Raw genomic sequence first — 17888 nt, forward strand, 5'->3', positions numbered from 1 at the left:
ATACTATATATAGTATTATTAGCTAAACTTACTATATTATAAAGTATTACTTAATATAAAGGTTTTAGCTAATAGTAAAGTAATACTAGTTATTAAGGTATAAGCTATAAATAATCTTTTATTTAAAAGTAACTATTATAGCTAATATAGTTTGCAAGTATTAGTTAAAAAGGATTAAATATTTATAGAAATTAAAGAGGGCAAAGTACTTAAAAGCAACATACACGCTTTTAAATATTACTAGCTAAATATTAAGCTTAAAAAGTTAGTAATAAAGCTATTAGTAAAGCTTATTTTAATTAAAAACTTAATAGCAATTATAAAGCTAATAAAGCTAATAAAGAAAAAAAATAAGCAATTAAATTTAAACTAACTAAATTATTAAAGGAAGAGAATATTAATTTAAGATATACTATTAATAAAAACTTTAATACTTATATAGCAGCATATATTTATAATAATAATATAATTTACTTTATTTATTATAGCTAATTTATAACTATAAATTAATAAAAGTATTATAAGAAAATGTATTAATTATTACTATTAATAAAAAGTTATTTTTAACTTTAAGTTTAAATATTACTTATTAAATCTATTAAACAAACTTACTACTATTATTATAAAATATTCTCTTTTAAAAATAGTTTATATTATTACTTTTATACTAATTATATACTTAAAATTAAATAGCCTTTATTTAAAAAGATTTCTTAGCTATAGTAGTAGTTAGGTTTTTTTAAAGTATTTAAATATAGTAATTTAAACTAGCTAGATAATAGTTTTAACTTTTACTAATTTATATATTAGCAAATTATTATTAAAAAGTTATTAACTAAAATAAACTATATAATTTATAATAATATTAATATTAAAAAGATTTTAATTAAATAAAAGTTTTTTACTAACTTTAAGTATATACTAATTAAAAAACTTTATTAATATTAAGGAATTAGAAATAAATTAGTATAAATAAAAAAATTTGCTAAGATTACCTTTTATATACTTAGTATTTAAAATAATAAATTAGCAGTAATTAAGTATATTAAAATTATACTAGTTATTAATAGCAACTTTAAGCTTAATATATTTTTAGGTAATAATTAAAATAAGCTTTTAAAAGTAATAATTAATTATAGTATAAACCTATTTTGCTTTTTAATTTAAAGCAATTTTAAAATACCTTTTATAATTAATTTATTTAATTACTTTTATATTAAAAAAGTATAGTTAAAATATAACTTAATTATTTTCCTTAAGCAGTTAGTTTAGGTTATAGTTAATTATAAGCTACTATTATAAAACTATAACTTTACTTTTAATAACATACACTTTTTAGCTATAAACACGCTTATATTTTCTAAATCTCTAAAAGCTATATTGCTTAAAAATTTAAAAGTTAAGCTAATAAAAGTTAATAAATATACTTAGCTAAATACTATTACTAAGAGTATAAATTTTACCTTTTTTTTATTAATAATATTATTTACTATAAAGGCTTTTATAATTAAAACTGCTTTAATAGTAGTATTAAATAAACTAACTTTAATTTAGCTAATATTAAATTTAATTAAAGCTAGTATACTATTAGTAAAAGTAGAATTTAACCTTATTAAGCCTTTATTTAATATAGCTATTTTAAAAGTATTAAAAAAACCTTTTAAAATACTATAAAAAAATATTATTATTAAGAAAATAATAATATAGCTAAATACTTTTAATAATTATTAAAAAATATATACCCTTTTAAATATAGTATATAGTATTATATAGTTTACTATACTTTTATTTGCTTTTATTTTAGCTTTTAATACTAAAAAACTATACTTTTATATTTAAAACTTTTATTAAACCTTTAAAATTAAATATTTTTATAAAATCTTTTATAATATTACCTTTAAAAAAGTTTATATTTATTATTTTAAATAAGTTTAGTATTGTTTTTAAAAGTAAATAAATTTAATAGCTTAATATTTAAGCTTTTAAAAAAATACTAAATTTATTAATATTTATAAAAAAAATAAATAAAAGTTTTTTTTATTAATAATTAGTAAAAATAAAAGCTTAATATATATATTTATTACCTTAATATTTAAAATAAAAAGGCTATAAACTAAATATATAATTAACTTACTAAGCTTAATTAGCTATACTTTATTAAAAAACTAATATTTTTTGTTTATTTAATCTTTATAATATAATATAAAGTTAATAAAAAAAATAAAGTATAAGTAGTTATTAATTTATAAAGCTTAAATAAAATTGTAATATTTAATAATTACTTTTTTTTTTTTTAATTAAAAGTTATAGCTTATTTATAAAATAAAAAATATATTTTAGTTATTAATACTATACAATTTTTTTACTAGTTTTATATATACCTTAATTATAAAAGTTAGTTTATTATAATTAGTTACTAAAAACTTAAAACACTTATTATAGTATAAATAAAATTTTACAACTTTCTAGCTTATATTTAAAGGTTTATAAATAAATTGCTTTAACCTTATAGCTTTTACTATACTTTTATTAATAATATTATAATCTATTTTAATACTATTAAAAAATATAAAAAACACTTAAAATAAATTTTTAAGCTTTTTATATTTAAAAATATTACTATTTTTTTAACTAAGTTATTTTTTAAATATTTATTAATTAAGCTTTTTAGTTTTATAGTTAATACTTTTAGCTTAACTACTTTTAAAGAGCATATTAATGCTTTAAAAAACCTTATTATACTTATAACTCTTTATACCTTAAAGCAATACTTTAATATTATAAAATTTCTTTAATATTTTATCCTATACTATACTTAAATAGCTAATTTACTTTAAATATAAAAAATAGTAATATTAGCTAAAAAATAAAAAGCTAAATAAGTAATACTAAGTTAATTAAATAAATATTAAGTATATACCTAAATAACTACTTTTTAGCTAATATTAATTAAAAAAGCTAGCTTTATAGCTTTTTAAAATACTATTAATAATAATAAGTTTTTTTTGTATTAAAACCCTAATAAAGTATTATTTTTATAAATAAATAGCTTTAAAAAGTAAAAATTTAGTATAATGCTATTTTATCTTTAAAATAATGCTATTTAAAGACTTAATATAAATATAGCTATAATAAATATACTTTTAATAATATTCTTTAGTTATATACTTTTAAGTATAAAAATGTATTATAAACCTTTAAAATTAAAGGTTATATATTTAATATAAGTAATAAAGCATTTAAAAGTAATACTATAGTTTATTTAAGCAAAAATTATTGTTTTAATAAACTATTTTACTATAAAGAGTATAATTAATTAAATATTACTTAATATATTTTTTATAAATAAAGTAAATTTTTACTTAATTAATGCTTTTATATATATATTTTAATATAGTTTAAATATATATTACTTTTTAAGCTAGCTTAACTTTATTTTTAATATTTTAAGTTAACTTTATAATATTAAAAATAAAAAGACTAAGTAAAGCTTTAAAAAAGCTATTTTAAATAATATGTGATTTATAGTAAAAGCTTTTATAATATTTAAATAGTAAAATTAATTTTAAAATAGCTATTATTAAAACTTTAAGTATTAACTTATTATTAAATAATTTTAGTAAAATTATAATAAAAATGCTAATATTCTTTTTTATAAAAAGCTATTATTTATTTTAAATTATAAGCTCTTTTATTATATTAATAATACTAATAATACTTAGTAGCTTTATATTTTTAAAAACTTTATTTAAAATGTTTTTTAAATAGTATATAATAAGTACTATTATTTTAAATATAATTATATATTAGCTAATTTAAATAGTTTTAGTATTAACTGTAAAATATAAAAGGTTAAAAAGTATATAGAATATTATTAAATATATTATTTAAACTAAATAAATTAATAATAGTGCTTTAAGTATATATAATTTATTTTTATAAAGAATGTTTTTATAAAGGTAATTATTATAAACTTTATTTAAAAGCTTTTTAATATGCCTTTAAAGAAAACTTTATAAGTGTTATTAAATAAACCTACTTTTAACTAGCTATTAATAATTATTAATAAGTTTATTAAATAAATATTGCTTATTTTAAAATATATAACTTATACTATTAAAAGCTAGATTAAAGTTATATTTAAAATATTTTTAATTATAAATTAATTAATTTTAAAAAGTATTATTTATAATTATAACTACTAATTTATTTTAAACTTTTAATAGAAATTATAAATAAGCTTAAACTTAAAAATCCTTATATTTATTACTTATTATTTATAAATTAATAGTTTATTTAAATAAAAGAATTAAACTATAAAAATTACTATTAAATACTATTACTTTATTAATTTAAAATAAATTTAAATAAATATTATTTTAGCTTTATAGTAAAATTTAAATAATAGCTATTTAATATTAATATAGTACTTATTATATAAAATATTATTTAAATTTAAAATTCTTAAACTATTTAAATTATTAATAATAGTTAGTAAACTTTCTTTTAAAAAAGTATACTTTTTATATAATTATTTTTAGTATAATGCTAAACTAACTATTAACTTTATTATAGCTAAAATAAAGTATTATTATAATTAGTATTATTATACTGTTAAGTTTAAAAAAAGTAATAAAGTATACTTTTACCTATATAATAAGTACTATTTGCTTAATAAATTACTTTATAAATACTTATAGTAGTATTATAAATTATAGTAAGTTAAGTATAAAATTAGCCCTTTAGCTTATAAGCTTAACTTTCCTTTAAAATTTTAAATATACTTAATAGTATTTATATTATATTTATCTTTTATACTATAAAAAAAAGACCTTTTTTATTAAAAGATTTCTTTTTTTAAGCTAATAATAATTAATTATAAAAATAGCTAAAATAGTTTTAATAAAAATTAAAAGGTTTAATATATAATAGCCTACTATATAAATAAAAACTATATTAAAAGCTAGTTTAAATACTTTATTAAGTAAATTAGCTATAACTATAAATATAATATTTAGTATATAAAGTAATAGCTAAAAAATATATAAAAAATTATTTATACTTACTAATAGTATTATAGTAATAAATAAAACCTTTTTAATATTATTAATCTACTTTTTAATAATATTATAAATTAGCTTTAAAAAAAAGCAAAAGCTATATTAAATATTATATAGCTAAAAGTTATTATACTATTTAAATATTTTTATAAGCGTTTTTAAAAAAGGCTAGTAAAAAATATACTATTATTAAATTTAATACTATAATAACTTTAAAGTAAACTTTATTATTTTTAATAATTTACTAAAAGGGTAAACTTATTATTACTAATACTAAAGCGTTTATATTAAGTATATAGCTATTAGTTAAAGGGAAATTTACTTTTATAGTTATTACTTTTAATAGTGTTTCTCTTTTTTTTATTATTGCTTTTAGTTATATATATGCTTGTTTAAGGAAGGTATAGTTTTGCTTTAGAATATTTATAATAATAAAACTTTATAGCAAGCGCTAGTAAAATTTAAAGTAAAAAAGTATATTAAAGTAAAACTTTAAATTAATTAATATATTTTTATAAGCGTTTAATATTAAATAATAGTATTTTTAAGCAGTACTTTTTATATATTTATTTTAAAGGTAAAACTTTATAGTAAATTAATTATAGTATAGCTTATATATTAAGGGTTTAAGTAATAAAGATTATTACTATTTTATAGGTATTTAAATTATTAGCTTATATTTAAAAGTATTTTTTATAATAAAGGGTATTAAAAAAAGGAAGTAAATATATATTAAATAAGTATATTTTAATTAAGTATATATTATATAAGTTATATTAATTATTTAATTACTTTTTAAATAAAGCATTTATATTTTAATAGTATATTACTTATTTATAATAGCTATATTATAAAATAGCAATATATATTTAAAATAAATTTTTTATAAAGTAAACGTAATAATTTATTATTGTTTTTAGGGTATTTATATAAGTAAACGGCTGGTAATAGCTTAAGCAGTAAAATAAAGTGTATATAAACTATTAAATTTAAATAATACCTACTTTTTTTACAGGGTTGAGTTATAAAGCAGGATAGTGTAATATATTGCTTTTAAGTTTAAAAGTAAACCTAAATAGTTAAAGGTTTAAGTTTTATATATACTATTTTATTTTTTTTATACTAAGGTTAGTACTTTTTTTTTAAGAGGGGGTAATTACTATAGCTAGTTATAGGTACTTTTTAAAACCTTTAGGAGGCTAGCTAGCTACTACTTATTAGCCAGCTAGCAGGTAAATTTAGATAATTTCCTTTCTATTACTCTAAGTTTAGCAAATAAACATTATCGCTCTTTATACATATGTATACTGTACCTGACTATAGCACGGAATTTGCCTTGATGAATGATGCATTAAGGAATGTCCAGATTTTGTGATGATTTCTCTCTTGAATATTGTCTCAATGCAAAGCAGATCCAGTTTACCTGGACATAGGATCGTACTGCCATTCCCTGAACAAACTGGGACCAAACATCAAGCTGGGCCAGACCCCATAGCACGGAAGCCTTGCTTTTCACAGCTGTTCATTGTGCATAAGACAGTACTATAGCTCTTCTTCCTACATATGACATGTTTGAAAGCCCTTCACGGGCCTGGCACAGATGGGGGGTGGGTGATTCCAAGGGCGGGCTGGCCATTTGTCAGAGCTGGAATAAGGTTGGGCGCTCGGACCACCGCTTATTTGAACATCACCGATATTGACGACGTAGGACTTCCACCGGCTAATCTTCGGCTGCAGCTGACCGCATACACCTGAAAGTAGACATCAAGCAGTGTTTTCAGTGTATTTGATGCACAGAATGTTCTTAGGGTGGAGTGCCTTTGTCACTGCTGCGTGCTCCAGGCAGCTCGGTTCAGGAAAGGTGCTGGAAGCTTCAAAGCTTCTGCAGGGCTGGCACTGCTGGCCATAAACATTCTCTTAACTCTTGCGATGTCTTGGAGTGCCGTCGACGTCCCAATTAGAAGATTAATCTTACCAATGTGAGGGTATACATATCATTGTTCAGATGTGCTTGATTTACAGGCACTTCAATGAGGGACTTCACCATCATCTACCACAGCCTTCATCCCATGAGGCCTGTGGACGTTCTGGTGACTTGATTGAGAAGGATTCGAGATATTCGCGTGAATGAACTTTGGTGGAATGCTGTCTCAAAAATTCCGATTCATCGAATCTGCCTCCTCAGCCCCACTCACCACACAACCTTTTCCACCCTCAACGAAAACACAAAGAGCGGGTATCAGCACCAGCAGAGCGCGCTGCATAGATACACAGATGGGCAGTGTCGGCCGAGCCAAAAGGGCGCGAATATGGTCCTCTGTATTTGCCATCGAGCTCTTCACGATTCAGATGCATGAGAATTTCGGGAGCAGGAGCACATCAGCAGCAGATCAGATGCAAGGTCGTGATGGAAATGGAGTATACCGCGGTTCATCATTGATCTGAGCTAGGAAAACAATCATTTTTGTAGCTCTGATCGTCGATTTCTGATTGATGCGTTATTCCCACCTTATGATGCTATGTGTTCCAGGATCACCTAGCATAAAAAAGCATTGAGGAGGATAATGTCATACGGAAAGAAGTTTTACGGGATATCAGTCTATAAAACAACCGTCTATGGTGTAATCAGAATGAATCTTTTGTGCAATTGAAGCTTCCTCGAGAGCCCCTGCTGTGGCTTCATTGCCCGTAAGACAGCCGCCGTGGGCGGACGGTAGATGGAGCAGCTCTCTTCCACTTCGTCGGCCTGAAATGAAGGCCGTTGTAGAGCTCGTAGACGCTGGTAGCAAAATTAGCGCCTGTCGGCTGAATTTGGCTAGGAAGGAGCTCCCGCCTCTTGCCTCAATACCAGTATAAAGCTGCGTACTGACTGATTCCGCTGCAGCCTTGTTTTCCCTTCCTCCCGACACAACCACAGTTGATTCCTTTCCTCAACCAACAACTAGCCGCTCAATTCTGCATCGTGCAGCTCATCAATCCTCAACCAGTTCAATCAGATCGATATTGTCACAACCATCATGTCCGACAATAAGAACGAGATCAACATGCCCCAGCTTACGGGCCGCGACATGGAGCTCCTCATCTGCGCTCTGCGCAGCGCCAAGAACGGCTTCCCCAAGGTAAGTCATATCTTTCTACCTTGGCTCTACGTCTTTGGCTTCAAGATCCACAAAGTGGTCCTAAGCCTCCATCATTACGCTGTTCCCCTTAACATTCCCCCTCTCAATACCTACTTCCTCTACTCTACACCCGCTGGCAAGCCAACGGGTGTACTTCACTCGCGATGTCACGCCATACGTGACGACTATGATGGATCCAGAATCAAGATCATTGATCACAGTCTCACGATTCAGATCGATTACAACATGATGGCCGATATGGCCAATTTGAAGAACGGCCGCGTGGCCTACGCTTGCTTCTTCCAGGTCAAGAAGAAGATCATGGGCGAGGCCGGCGTCACCAAGGCAACCCCCAAGAAGGAGACCCCGTCCAAGCGCAAGCAGTCGGCTGCTTCCGCTGCCGAGGCAGGAGACACCGACGAGTCTCCCCCGAAGAAGGCCAAGACCGCCACCAAGAAGTCTGCCAAGAAGCAGGAGGAGACCAAGGAGGAGGAGGACGACGATGAGGGCAGTGCCTTCATCTAACTCAAGCGTGGCTGCCATGAGGTCGTAAGTATTTCGCACATGGAAATCACACTTTAAAATTTGCATACTGACTCTTAATTCGGCAGCTTCGTACGACGCAACTAGTCACTACAGAGAACGGAGTCAACTTGCCTGCTTTCCTTGCCTAGTTCAGTCTCGTCCGTGGCTGCATTGATGGAGTGGAGTTCTGACATTTGACATTCTCCTACCGTTTTGGAGGAGGGCCAGAAATTTTCCACGGTTTTCTAGTAACTCGGGGCTTCAGTGTTAGATTTGACACGCATAATTGCCGCGTCGCATGCTATCAAGCTGCAAGTTGGACTGGGATCATGGCCGGGCACATAGGGATAAATTGAAACCAATCGGAACAACGGACCTAGTTCTTGAGGCAACCATTTCCTTGTGACATGTCTCAAGACGAAGGATGCTCTAAATCGCGTGGTTTGTGGCGTAGCTCCATGGCACCACCGATGAGATTCCACGCGTCGCCCACCAGAGGCATTGGCTGCCACCCGAGCCACAGTGAGACACGATGCCACATGCGGCTTAGTCCGCTAGCCTCAACCGATAAACTTACACCACCACACCTATTCCCTACGCTCTATTCGGCGAAGCGTAAGCAGCTGAACTTCAGCCAAATTCAATGTGTAGGAATGAGTCTATGATAAAGCAGCGCAGCACCCCAACTTTGGCGAACTGAGATGGCGAAGACAGAATAAAGTTCTGTATTCCGCATCTTGTGAAACTCAGCACTTGTGCACTTTCTTCTTCTTTTTGGGAAAGGCTGAGAGACCTGAGACAGCTTTGTACGCGCTGGACATTGGTACAATGAAGCACGACTCTTCAACCTTGCAAGGCTCTGCCTACCCTGTCCACAGGAGCAACCAGCAGGAAGCACCCTTGCGAGGGCATGGGCTTCATTCACCACCACCACCACCGTACACATCAACTTGTTCAACATCACCATTTGTTTCAAAGAATCACCCCTCAATCGAGAATACCACCAGCCTCCCGACCGAAGGCGGCTCTTCTAGTGGAGCCTATACACGCGAGCCAGCCATGTCCGCTGAAGCCACCTCTCCCGATCCCTGGGCCAAGTACGATAACGTTCCGGGTTGCTGTTGTAGCACAACTGGTGGCTGCTGCTTCAGCAGTCGCGGGGGATGCTGCTTTAGCGACACAGAGGGCTGCTGCTTCTCCAGCACCAAGGGCTGCTGCTTCAGCAGCGATTCTGCATGTTGCTTTAGCAATCAAGGCAACGCGGTCTTCTCCTCCGGCAAGGTATGTTCGATCTAGCACAACAGTACGGGAATGGCAATGTGTTGACGTTTCGATGCTACAGTCGCGAAGTAGATGACGGGCGTTCACGCGCATATTCACGAACAGGAAACATAGGCGTTCTGGGAGTGAGGGTGCTTTTCGGGTAGCAATAGGAGGCAAGACTTTTTGAGAAAGAATACAACAAGACACGCCTCCGCATCAAGTAGTTCGAACTGTCCGACTTGAACAGGAGATGTAATTCTAAAGCGACCTCCTCTATATGACTTTATTTGCAGATTGAATTATGGACAAGAAAGAGAACATTGCGTCCCACAAGATCAGGCAATTGTAGCGCCAATCGCCGCACCGGAAGCTGGGAGCAAGAAGTTGCTGGCTGGGACCTTTCCATTCGACCCCCTCTTGCCCTGAACGAGAGTGACGTCCACGCTCTTGAAGCTGGCGTCGGTCCACTTGGTGCTGCTGTCCCACGAGTTGCCACTGGAGGTGGCGGACTTGAGGCTGATCTGGTCGGCCTGGGTGGTGCTGCCGCCCGAGTTGAGGGCTGCGACGTTCTTCGTGAAGGTGCCTGTAACATCGGTGGCACCCGTCAGCTGGAAGCCGACGCCGCCATTTTTGTAGGCCGTGTTACGCGTGAAGGTGAAGGCGCCCGGCTGCTTGTTGTCCGTGAAGCCCTTGGCGAAGTTGCTGAATGCGATACTGTTGGTCACGACGTGGTTGGCCTTGGTCGTGCTACCGCCGCCCAGCTTGAACCCGTTGCCGTCGCCCTCGAAAGGGCTGAAGTCCCACCGGTTGAATCCGTTGCCCCATGAGATCGTGTCCTGAATTGTGACTGGAGATGCGAATTCCCTGTTGTACTCCTAATTAGCGTTGGCTCTTTATGTCTACGACAGGATCGTGCTGTCATGGATTGGGACACTCAGTGAAGTGACAAACTTACCAGAGGTCAAGACCGTCATCAACGTTGTTCCAGAGACGAGCCCCCTTCAAGACATTACCCGTGCCGCTCCCTTCCTTGCACGCGAAGCCATCTGCGCTCTCTCCATTCTTGCGTGGATCGCGGTTCATGTACGAGTCCAGATACAAGATCTGGTTGTTGCTGATGCTTCCCTGCATCTGGAACCCAGTCTCATAGTTGTCATGTGTGACGATGCGATCAAAGATGTTGTTGTTACCGTCCTGGAGATACACTCCATAGGGACCGTTTATCAGCGTGATCTTCGACACGTTCCAGTAGCTGGTGCCCTCGAAGTGGAGGACGCCGCGGTCGGGCCGGTCCAGTGATCCACCAACTTCAGCCGGTGTGCCTGTCAACGCTTCGCCGTCGATGATTACCGACTCATCTCCGTATGCGGTCAGTGTGTAGTAGGCCCCAGGCGTTCCACTCTTCTTGATCGAGATGTTCTTAGTGGGCTTGTACGTGCCACCACGAAGGGAGATGATATCCCCTGCTACGGCCTTGTCGACCGCGGACTGGATAGATGCATACGGGCTCGTCAGTGTGCCAGTTCCGCTGCTGCTTCCTGTCGGAGACACGTAGATAGTCGCAGCAAGAGCAGCTGGCAATGAAGCCAAAAGAATGATGGGAGACGGCATGATTGGGCTGGACAGGCAGTCGGTTAGATGAAGGCAACACACTGAAATGGAACACCGAAGGACGTCAGGGCTCTTTTGCCTCCTGTCCTAACCACACGATATCTTATACTTGATTTCCAACGAGCTACATCATGAACTACGACCAGAATGTAACTGAGCGCCATACTTAGTCTCATTTCGTCTTCCTCACTGGGAGCCCTCAATCTTACTGAGAAGGGGTGGGCTTGGCATTGCGGGAGATCTTCATTCGTGGGATTTGCAAACCCGCGTATAATGGTGCACATCTTGTGGGGAGACCGTGGGTCCGCCAGTCATCCTTTCATGTTTGCGCACCGGCATGTCTCCTGAGCCAAGACAAAGCCAAGACTACGGAGTGCATTGCTCCCTCCGAGAATTTACACATCACGTAAGTGGCAGGTAGTCCGTTTCAAGCACAACATGCCTAGGGTGAGTTGATGATAGCCGTACATGCAATCTGATCGCGCAAATTCTCAAAAGATAAGCTTATTTTAGCTCAATGCAAAGCGCTCGACGAATAGGAAAGAGTCGATTTTATTCTCTGGAAGGTCAATGAGGGTTGATGATAGGGGCGCCAAGTGGGAATGTGTGGATGGCCTACAAGTGGACAAGTGACCCGCTGCAGTTTTCTCGCAAGACTGACTCTTAGCACCCCTGCAGAAATGGGGTCATTTAGGTTCATTCATACCTTCACCTCTATGCACTTGTCCGAAGCGGTTGCAAGACTTTAAGTGAGCTGCAGCGAACATTCTCAAGAAAGGCATCAGACCAAGAAGCAAGGTGTTGCTTCCTGCATATGTCACTATGTCGATCCACCCAAAATAGAATTACAAGTTGTCCACCAATAGCTGAGGCCAATCACGAAAATAGTTCTAGAAATATGCGAATTGAGACCACCTCGCGAGGAGGCTCTCCACGTCTCCGGGCAACTTCGCCAAATCTCAACAGGTATCTCCAATGCAATCTCGTTACATGGATCGCATCCACTACTTCCTCGTGTGGTTTATTCACCTTCGTCGACATCCACAATCCCATACCGCTTTACGGCGTTTGGTAGCTATCAAAGCCACATGGCATGTTGCTTCAGCTCTATGTCTTCTGATCGACTGCAACACATCCCATTGACTTCACATCTCGCTTGGCGCCACCCAGAGGTGCCTTACATGAGCTCAGCTCCGGGCGCATGCGTTTTGTGTCAGGAGAGCACACAAAGCTGCCATCATAGATTGTCTTGAATGACAGTCGTCTCTTGATGGCATATCAGCCCACGTCATGAGAACAAAGAAAGCTCCGAACAAGTACAAGTTAACAAGTACCCATAGTATACTATGCCCTTTAAATCATTGTGTAAGATTCAACTCCTGACTCGGACAATTTTGGAGCAGTCCCTAGTGTTTTACTAGTATTTAACAAGCTTCCAAATTGAATATGTATGCTGATAATGCGAATTGCCATTCGCGATGCGGTGTACCATATCAAAATGGCAAGGGGAATTCCACATTTTGAGACATGTACGAAGTCATATATACACCCCGGTCTTTCATAAAACAAAACGTGCTCCATGTATGGACCATTTTCGGCCCGGGAACTCCTCCATCGCCACTAAACGGAATCAGTCATGAGAAATCTGGGAATGAGGGATCGATGCTGACTCACAACGTCTTCTTGAAAAAGTCTTGATATCTTTCTCCGATTCCACTGTCCCAAGCCCATTTTCCTAGCACCTTCCGGTCACGAAGCCTTGTGAAGATTTGGTCTAGGTTTCCTGCTACGGCCTCATCGCTTCTGTGGTATAGCCACATTGGCACATAGACTTTGATATCGGGTAGTTCTACGCCTGCTCTGATTTCATAAGACACAAACACGCCAGGGAGCGCATTCGCAAGTTTATTTCGGGGCTTGTTGAAATCATCACTGATGCCCTCGGGCTCGTCGAGGAGAAGATGCCAGATATCTCTCAATATATTCATGCCTTGCGTAGTGTATTCGTCGTTGAGCCGCCCACTCAGGGTCATTGCGGCTTGGATAAAATCAAATCGGGCAGTATTTGTCGCCATGTAGAGTTTGACCCGAGCTTTGCTGGGATCTGTACAGTCAATCCCGATGAACTGGTTGCCGAGATAGAACTTTTCCGTGCGAGTTGACAAATAGTCCTCCAAGATCTTTATGGCTGGTCGTAGAGCAGGGCCTCCGGGTTGCAGACTTTTGATCGCATCAAACACAATTTCGTTCTCTGAAATGCCCGTCATGGCATGTTTGATGAAAGGGCTCACATAAGCTTTCACATTCCGTCGGGACCCATCGAAATCAACCGCCGCCGCGAATGCGACCCGCCTGCTGTAATTCTTGTATAAAGAAGAGTCTGCCGTGACATGTATGGAATCGGGGCTCGGGTACAAGGCCATGAGACAATCCAACCAACGCAAGTCCACGCAGGAGTCTGTGTCCCGTGCAAACTTAGCGAGAGCCGCATATGACGTCTCCACGCCGAGAGGGTCCTCCGCGGTAAATGATTGAGGTCCGTTGACTGCAAATCCGAATCGAGCCAGGGCTTTCTTGGCAGTGAAATTAATGCTGGGATCGCTGGGGCAGCCGTGGGGTGCAATTGCCATTCGAGGCTTTGCGACCGAAGGTCGAGGGCGAGGCCCTATGGCAGGAATGACATATTCGCGGATGAATGCTCGATGCGATTCGCGGTCTTCATCGGAATAGTGAGCAGCGTCCAGCAGTGGATCTATATAGCTCCTGCAATAATCGTCCCAGAATGCGAAGTCATCTGCTTCCGGGCTCTGGAGCTCAGGTGCTGGTAGCACCTGTTCCTTGTAACCACTATCGTTGAGTACCATGTTGGTTTGTAAAACGTCCTTGGGTATTTCTATTGTCTTTTCTCTTCTTCTACAAAGTGCATGAATCTGTTGCAAATAATCGCTGCCTTGGAATCAGAAGATTGCAATCGAAGTGCGCGGATGCAAGGAAGACGGAGCCGATGAGGAAGACTATGGTGGCATTTGATTGCTCATGCACAAATCACAGATTAGAAAAGGAGGATATGTTGGGCTCTAAGTATTATCACTCGTTTGATTTCGGCGCGCAAGTACGGTCTGCTGTCCCAGGAAGAACACATTACTTTCGAGTCAGTCAGGAGTCAGCTCTCTTCATAATAAAACGCAAAAGTCTTTGAATATGGTCTTGATCCCAGTTGGTTGGTCCGAATGATTTGACCGACACAAACTAGCTTTGAGCTCAATTAAAGCATCTGAAAATCCATTTCGGTACTTCTGCGATTGACAGGGACAAGATGCGGACATAGAATGTTACCTGTACGTAGGTGCTTCGGGGCTGTGCCCCCAGACAGGTGCTTGTAAACCAAAACTCCGAGAAAGGTTGCTCATCGTTTCATCCAGTGAAGATATGCATCAAAGCTCAGAACGGCAAAGTTCCATCTGCTGAAAATCTCTATGGCGTGTCCATGTGCAGCAGATGGGCAAAAATTGTTCAAGCAAAAGAGGGCCGATCTCTTCAACAAAAGCTATACAGAAGCCGACATGGAATTGACATCTCGTGTCCACGTTTCATGCTGACACAACTGCGCCTAAACGTCATGGCTTCTTACGGTTGGCACCTTTGGGTAAGAGCACTCAATTCTCTGTGTTTTTGTACCATACAATACTGGATTTGCATTGACCCTCACTCTAGACAGTCATTGTGGCACTTTCCTTCGCATCGCTTCTTTCTGCTTTGGACTCATCCATCATCTCCACCGCTCTGCCGACCATTATGCACGACCTGGGCTCTAGCCCTGCCTATTCCTGGGTTGCCAATGGCTATTTTCTCACGTCCACGGCGTTTCAACCTCTCTTTGGGCAGACAGCCAACATTTTTGGACGGCGAATTTTGACTCTCTCTGCCGTGCTCCTTTTCACTATCGGCTCAGCCATCTCGGGATCAGCGGTGACCATTGCGGCTTTGATTGCTGGTCGTCTCATACAAGGAATTGGAGGTGGAGGAATCAATGTGATGACACAGATCGTAGTGTCCGACTTGGTCCCATTGCGCGATCGGTCTAGGTTCATGAGCATCATCTTCTCGTTTTACTCTATCGCCCTTTCTATCGGTCCCGTCGTTGGTGGGGCTTTAGCTGAGCATTCGTCATGGAGATGGATATTCTACCTTAACCTGCCTATCGCTGGGGTGTCGTTCGCTTCGCTGCTCTTATTTCTGCATGTTCCGTACATTCCAGATCTTAGATCAAACATTTTTCGACGTGTTGATCTCACAGGCAATGCCCTCCTCATCGCGTCTGTCATCTCCGTTCTGATAGCTTTAACTTGGGCTGGGTCTGAGTACCCCTGGTCATCTTGGAGGGTTCTTGTGCCTTTGATTCTGGGAATCCTTGGAATCGCTGGTTTTCTCATACTCGAATCCACGACGCTAATCCCAGAGCCTACGATGCCGATCAGGATATTTGCCAACCGAACGTCACTGCCCAGTTTCGGGCTATCATTTATTCACTCGATGCTCACATATTGGGTATCCAACTATCTTCCCGTATACTTCCAAGCCGTTTTGGAAGCGACACCTACCGGATCCGGTGTTGATGCCCTACCCAGCGTCTTTATCGCCATGCCATTTGCGATTGCTGCGGGATTCGGGCTGTCATTCTTCAATAGATTCAAGCCTTTTATGTTCGCCGGCTTCGCTTTCTTGGCTGCAGGTTACGGTATGCTCAGTCTCCTTGATCAATCATCGTCCACAGCGTACTGGGCTGCATCACAAGGCGTGGCAGCCGCCGGCACAGGCATGCTTATGTCTGTTGCTCTGCCCGCGATCCAGGCCCCTCTAGCTGAAGCGGACCAGGCCATCACCACAGCTGCATGGGGCTTTGTGCGTTCGTTTGGTGGTGTCTGGGGCGTGGCAATACCAACAGCGATTTTCAACTCACAGGCCAATTCTCTGCTTTATCGTGTCAGCGATGATATGATCAGGAGCAGACTTGCAAATGGTGGTGCTTATGCGTTGGCCACCAGAAGCTTCATGATGACATTAAACTCTCAACCCATTATCAAGGGCCAGGTACTCAGTGTCTACGTAGACAGTCTGAAGCTGGTTTGGCAGGTTGGTATCGCTTTCAGTCTCCTGGGATTCGTGGTCACTTTTATTGTCAAGGGCATACCCCTTCGAGAGAACCTGGGAACAGACTTTGGAAATTCTCCGTACGACAAGGACCAAATAGATGAGAAAGACGACAACTCTTCGTTGATGGATGAGCATCTGGTAGAGCACGAATATGTCACGCCTCCCAGGCATACCAAACGGAGAGAGTTTGCCAGATCTTTTTGCTACCTAAGTTCTCTGCATTTAAGTGGCAATTGGGGGATAGAAGCTTTGGAGCTAATGAGATATTCGGGAACCAAGCATGAAATAGAGACAATCCATGAATACGATATGTGGATATAATTCACATTGACAATGAATTCTAGGAGAATTGAAAATGAGCTATAAGTACTTAGCTACAGAGGAAAATGGATGCACCCATACCTCTGAGCGTGTATTTGATGCTTATAGCCAGAGATTCCACCTCAAGTCCTGGAAAGTGTAGATAAATGATCATGGTAAACACTTCTATCTTCAAAGCTATCATTTTAGGGTCAGAACAGGTTGAAATGATTGGTTCGCAACAGCCTGTAGGTAGAGACTACACTATTTGTCAGTGGAGATTCTAATGGTAGCTGCAACTTTGTGTCGACAATTTGCAAACTCGCCTAGAACAAAGTCGCTGTAAAACGCAAGGTGGCCTGATCAAATCGAAGGCGTGATGCGACCGCTCAGTTTACCGATATACAACTGCCGTGGCCTTGCGTTTCGTCAATGGAATACGACGTCTACTTGCCGTTGATGTATTACTCGGAGTTTCTGAAATCCGTTTCCACTGCCAAAAAGCTTGTACCAGATCACATGAGTCATAACCCATACTTGATTGAATGCTTTAAAATCATCCTGCCGAGGTTTTGTGTCTGACAATTCAAAACCTCTTGCTGAGAAAGTGGAGCAGCGGTACTATTCAGACTCAAGTGAGCAAGTGAAGGGGGGCCACGGGATGGTACTGAGTGCTTCTCAGGATTACGGACGTTTCAAGCATTTGAGCTGTGCAGAAGTTACTATAGAGATGAGGTGAAAAATGTTGATGCCGGTCGGATCTGCAGACAATACTTGGGAAGAACAGGATTCCGTGCCGCGAAACCATGGCAACGGCGGTGGGTAACAAGATATTAAGAATCATTCTTCGTTGACT

The 17888-nt window shown here is 36.9% G+C and overlaps 5 protein-coding genes across 5 annotated transcripts; 3 read left to right on the forward strand and 2 right to left on the reverse strand.

Moving 5' to 3' along the window:
* Positions 1 to 7187: 7187 nt before the first annotated feature.
* On the forward strand, positions 7188 to 7505 carry J7T55_005667 (uncharacterized protein; the record flags this gene model as incomplete). Its single annotated transcript, XM_053130587.1, has 1 exon — positions 7188 to 7505. One exon carries the CDS (start codon positions 7188 to 7190, stop codon positions 7503 to 7505), a length of 318 nt encoding a protein of 105 aa, XP_053000438.1.
* Positions 7506 to 7811: 306 nt separating this feature from the next.
* Positions 7812 to 8704, forward strand: J7T55_005668 (uncharacterized protein; the record flags this gene model as incomplete). Its single annotated transcript, XM_053130698.1, has 2 exons — positions 7812 to 7910; positions 8006 to 8704. The coding sequence occupies 2 exons, from the start codon at positions 7812 to 7814 to the stop codon at positions 8702 to 8704; spliced, it is 798 nt and encodes a 265-aa protein (XP_053000439.1).
* A 1598-nt stretch (positions 8705 to 10302) lies between these two features.
* On the reverse strand, positions 10303 to 11578 carry J7T55_005669 (pectate lyase; the record flags this gene model as incomplete). Its single annotated transcript, XM_053130807.1, has 2 exons — positions 10303 to 10831; positions 10923 to 11578. The coding sequence occupies 2 exons, from the start codon at positions 11576 to 11578 to the stop codon at positions 10303 to 10305; spliced, it is 1185 nt and encodes a 394-aa protein (XP_053000440.1).
* A 1670-nt stretch (positions 11579 to 13248) lies between these two features.
* Positions 13249 to 14442, reverse strand: J7T55_005670 (romatic prenyl transferase; the record flags this gene model as incomplete). The annotated part of the gene is made up of 1 exon (XM_053130918.1): positions 13249 to 14442. One exon carries the CDS (start codon positions 14440 to 14442, stop codon positions 13249 to 13251), a length of 1194 nt encoding a protein of 397 aa, XP_053000441.1.
* Positions 14443 to 15170: 728 nt separating this feature from the next.
* Positions 15171 to 17085, forward strand: J7T55_005671 (uncharacterized protein; the record flags this gene model as incomplete). The annotated part of the gene is made up of 3 exons (XM_053131028.1): positions 15171 to 15224; positions 15293 to 16870; positions 17077 to 17085. The coding sequence occupies 3 exons, from the start codon at positions 15171 to 15173 to the stop codon at positions 17083 to 17085; spliced, it is 1641 nt and encodes a 546-aa protein (XP_053000442.1).
* Between the last annotated feature and the right edge of the window lie 803 nt (positions 17086 to 17888).

Source organism: Diaporthe amygdali (assembly GCF_026229845.1).
Source record: "Diaporthe amygdali strain CAA958 chromosome Unknown NODE_1_length_4327563_cov_65_473760, whole genome shotgun sequence".
Lineage (NCBI taxonomy): Eukaryota > Fungi > Ascomycota > Sordariomycetes > Diaporthales > Diaporthaceae > Diaporthe > Diaporthe amygdali.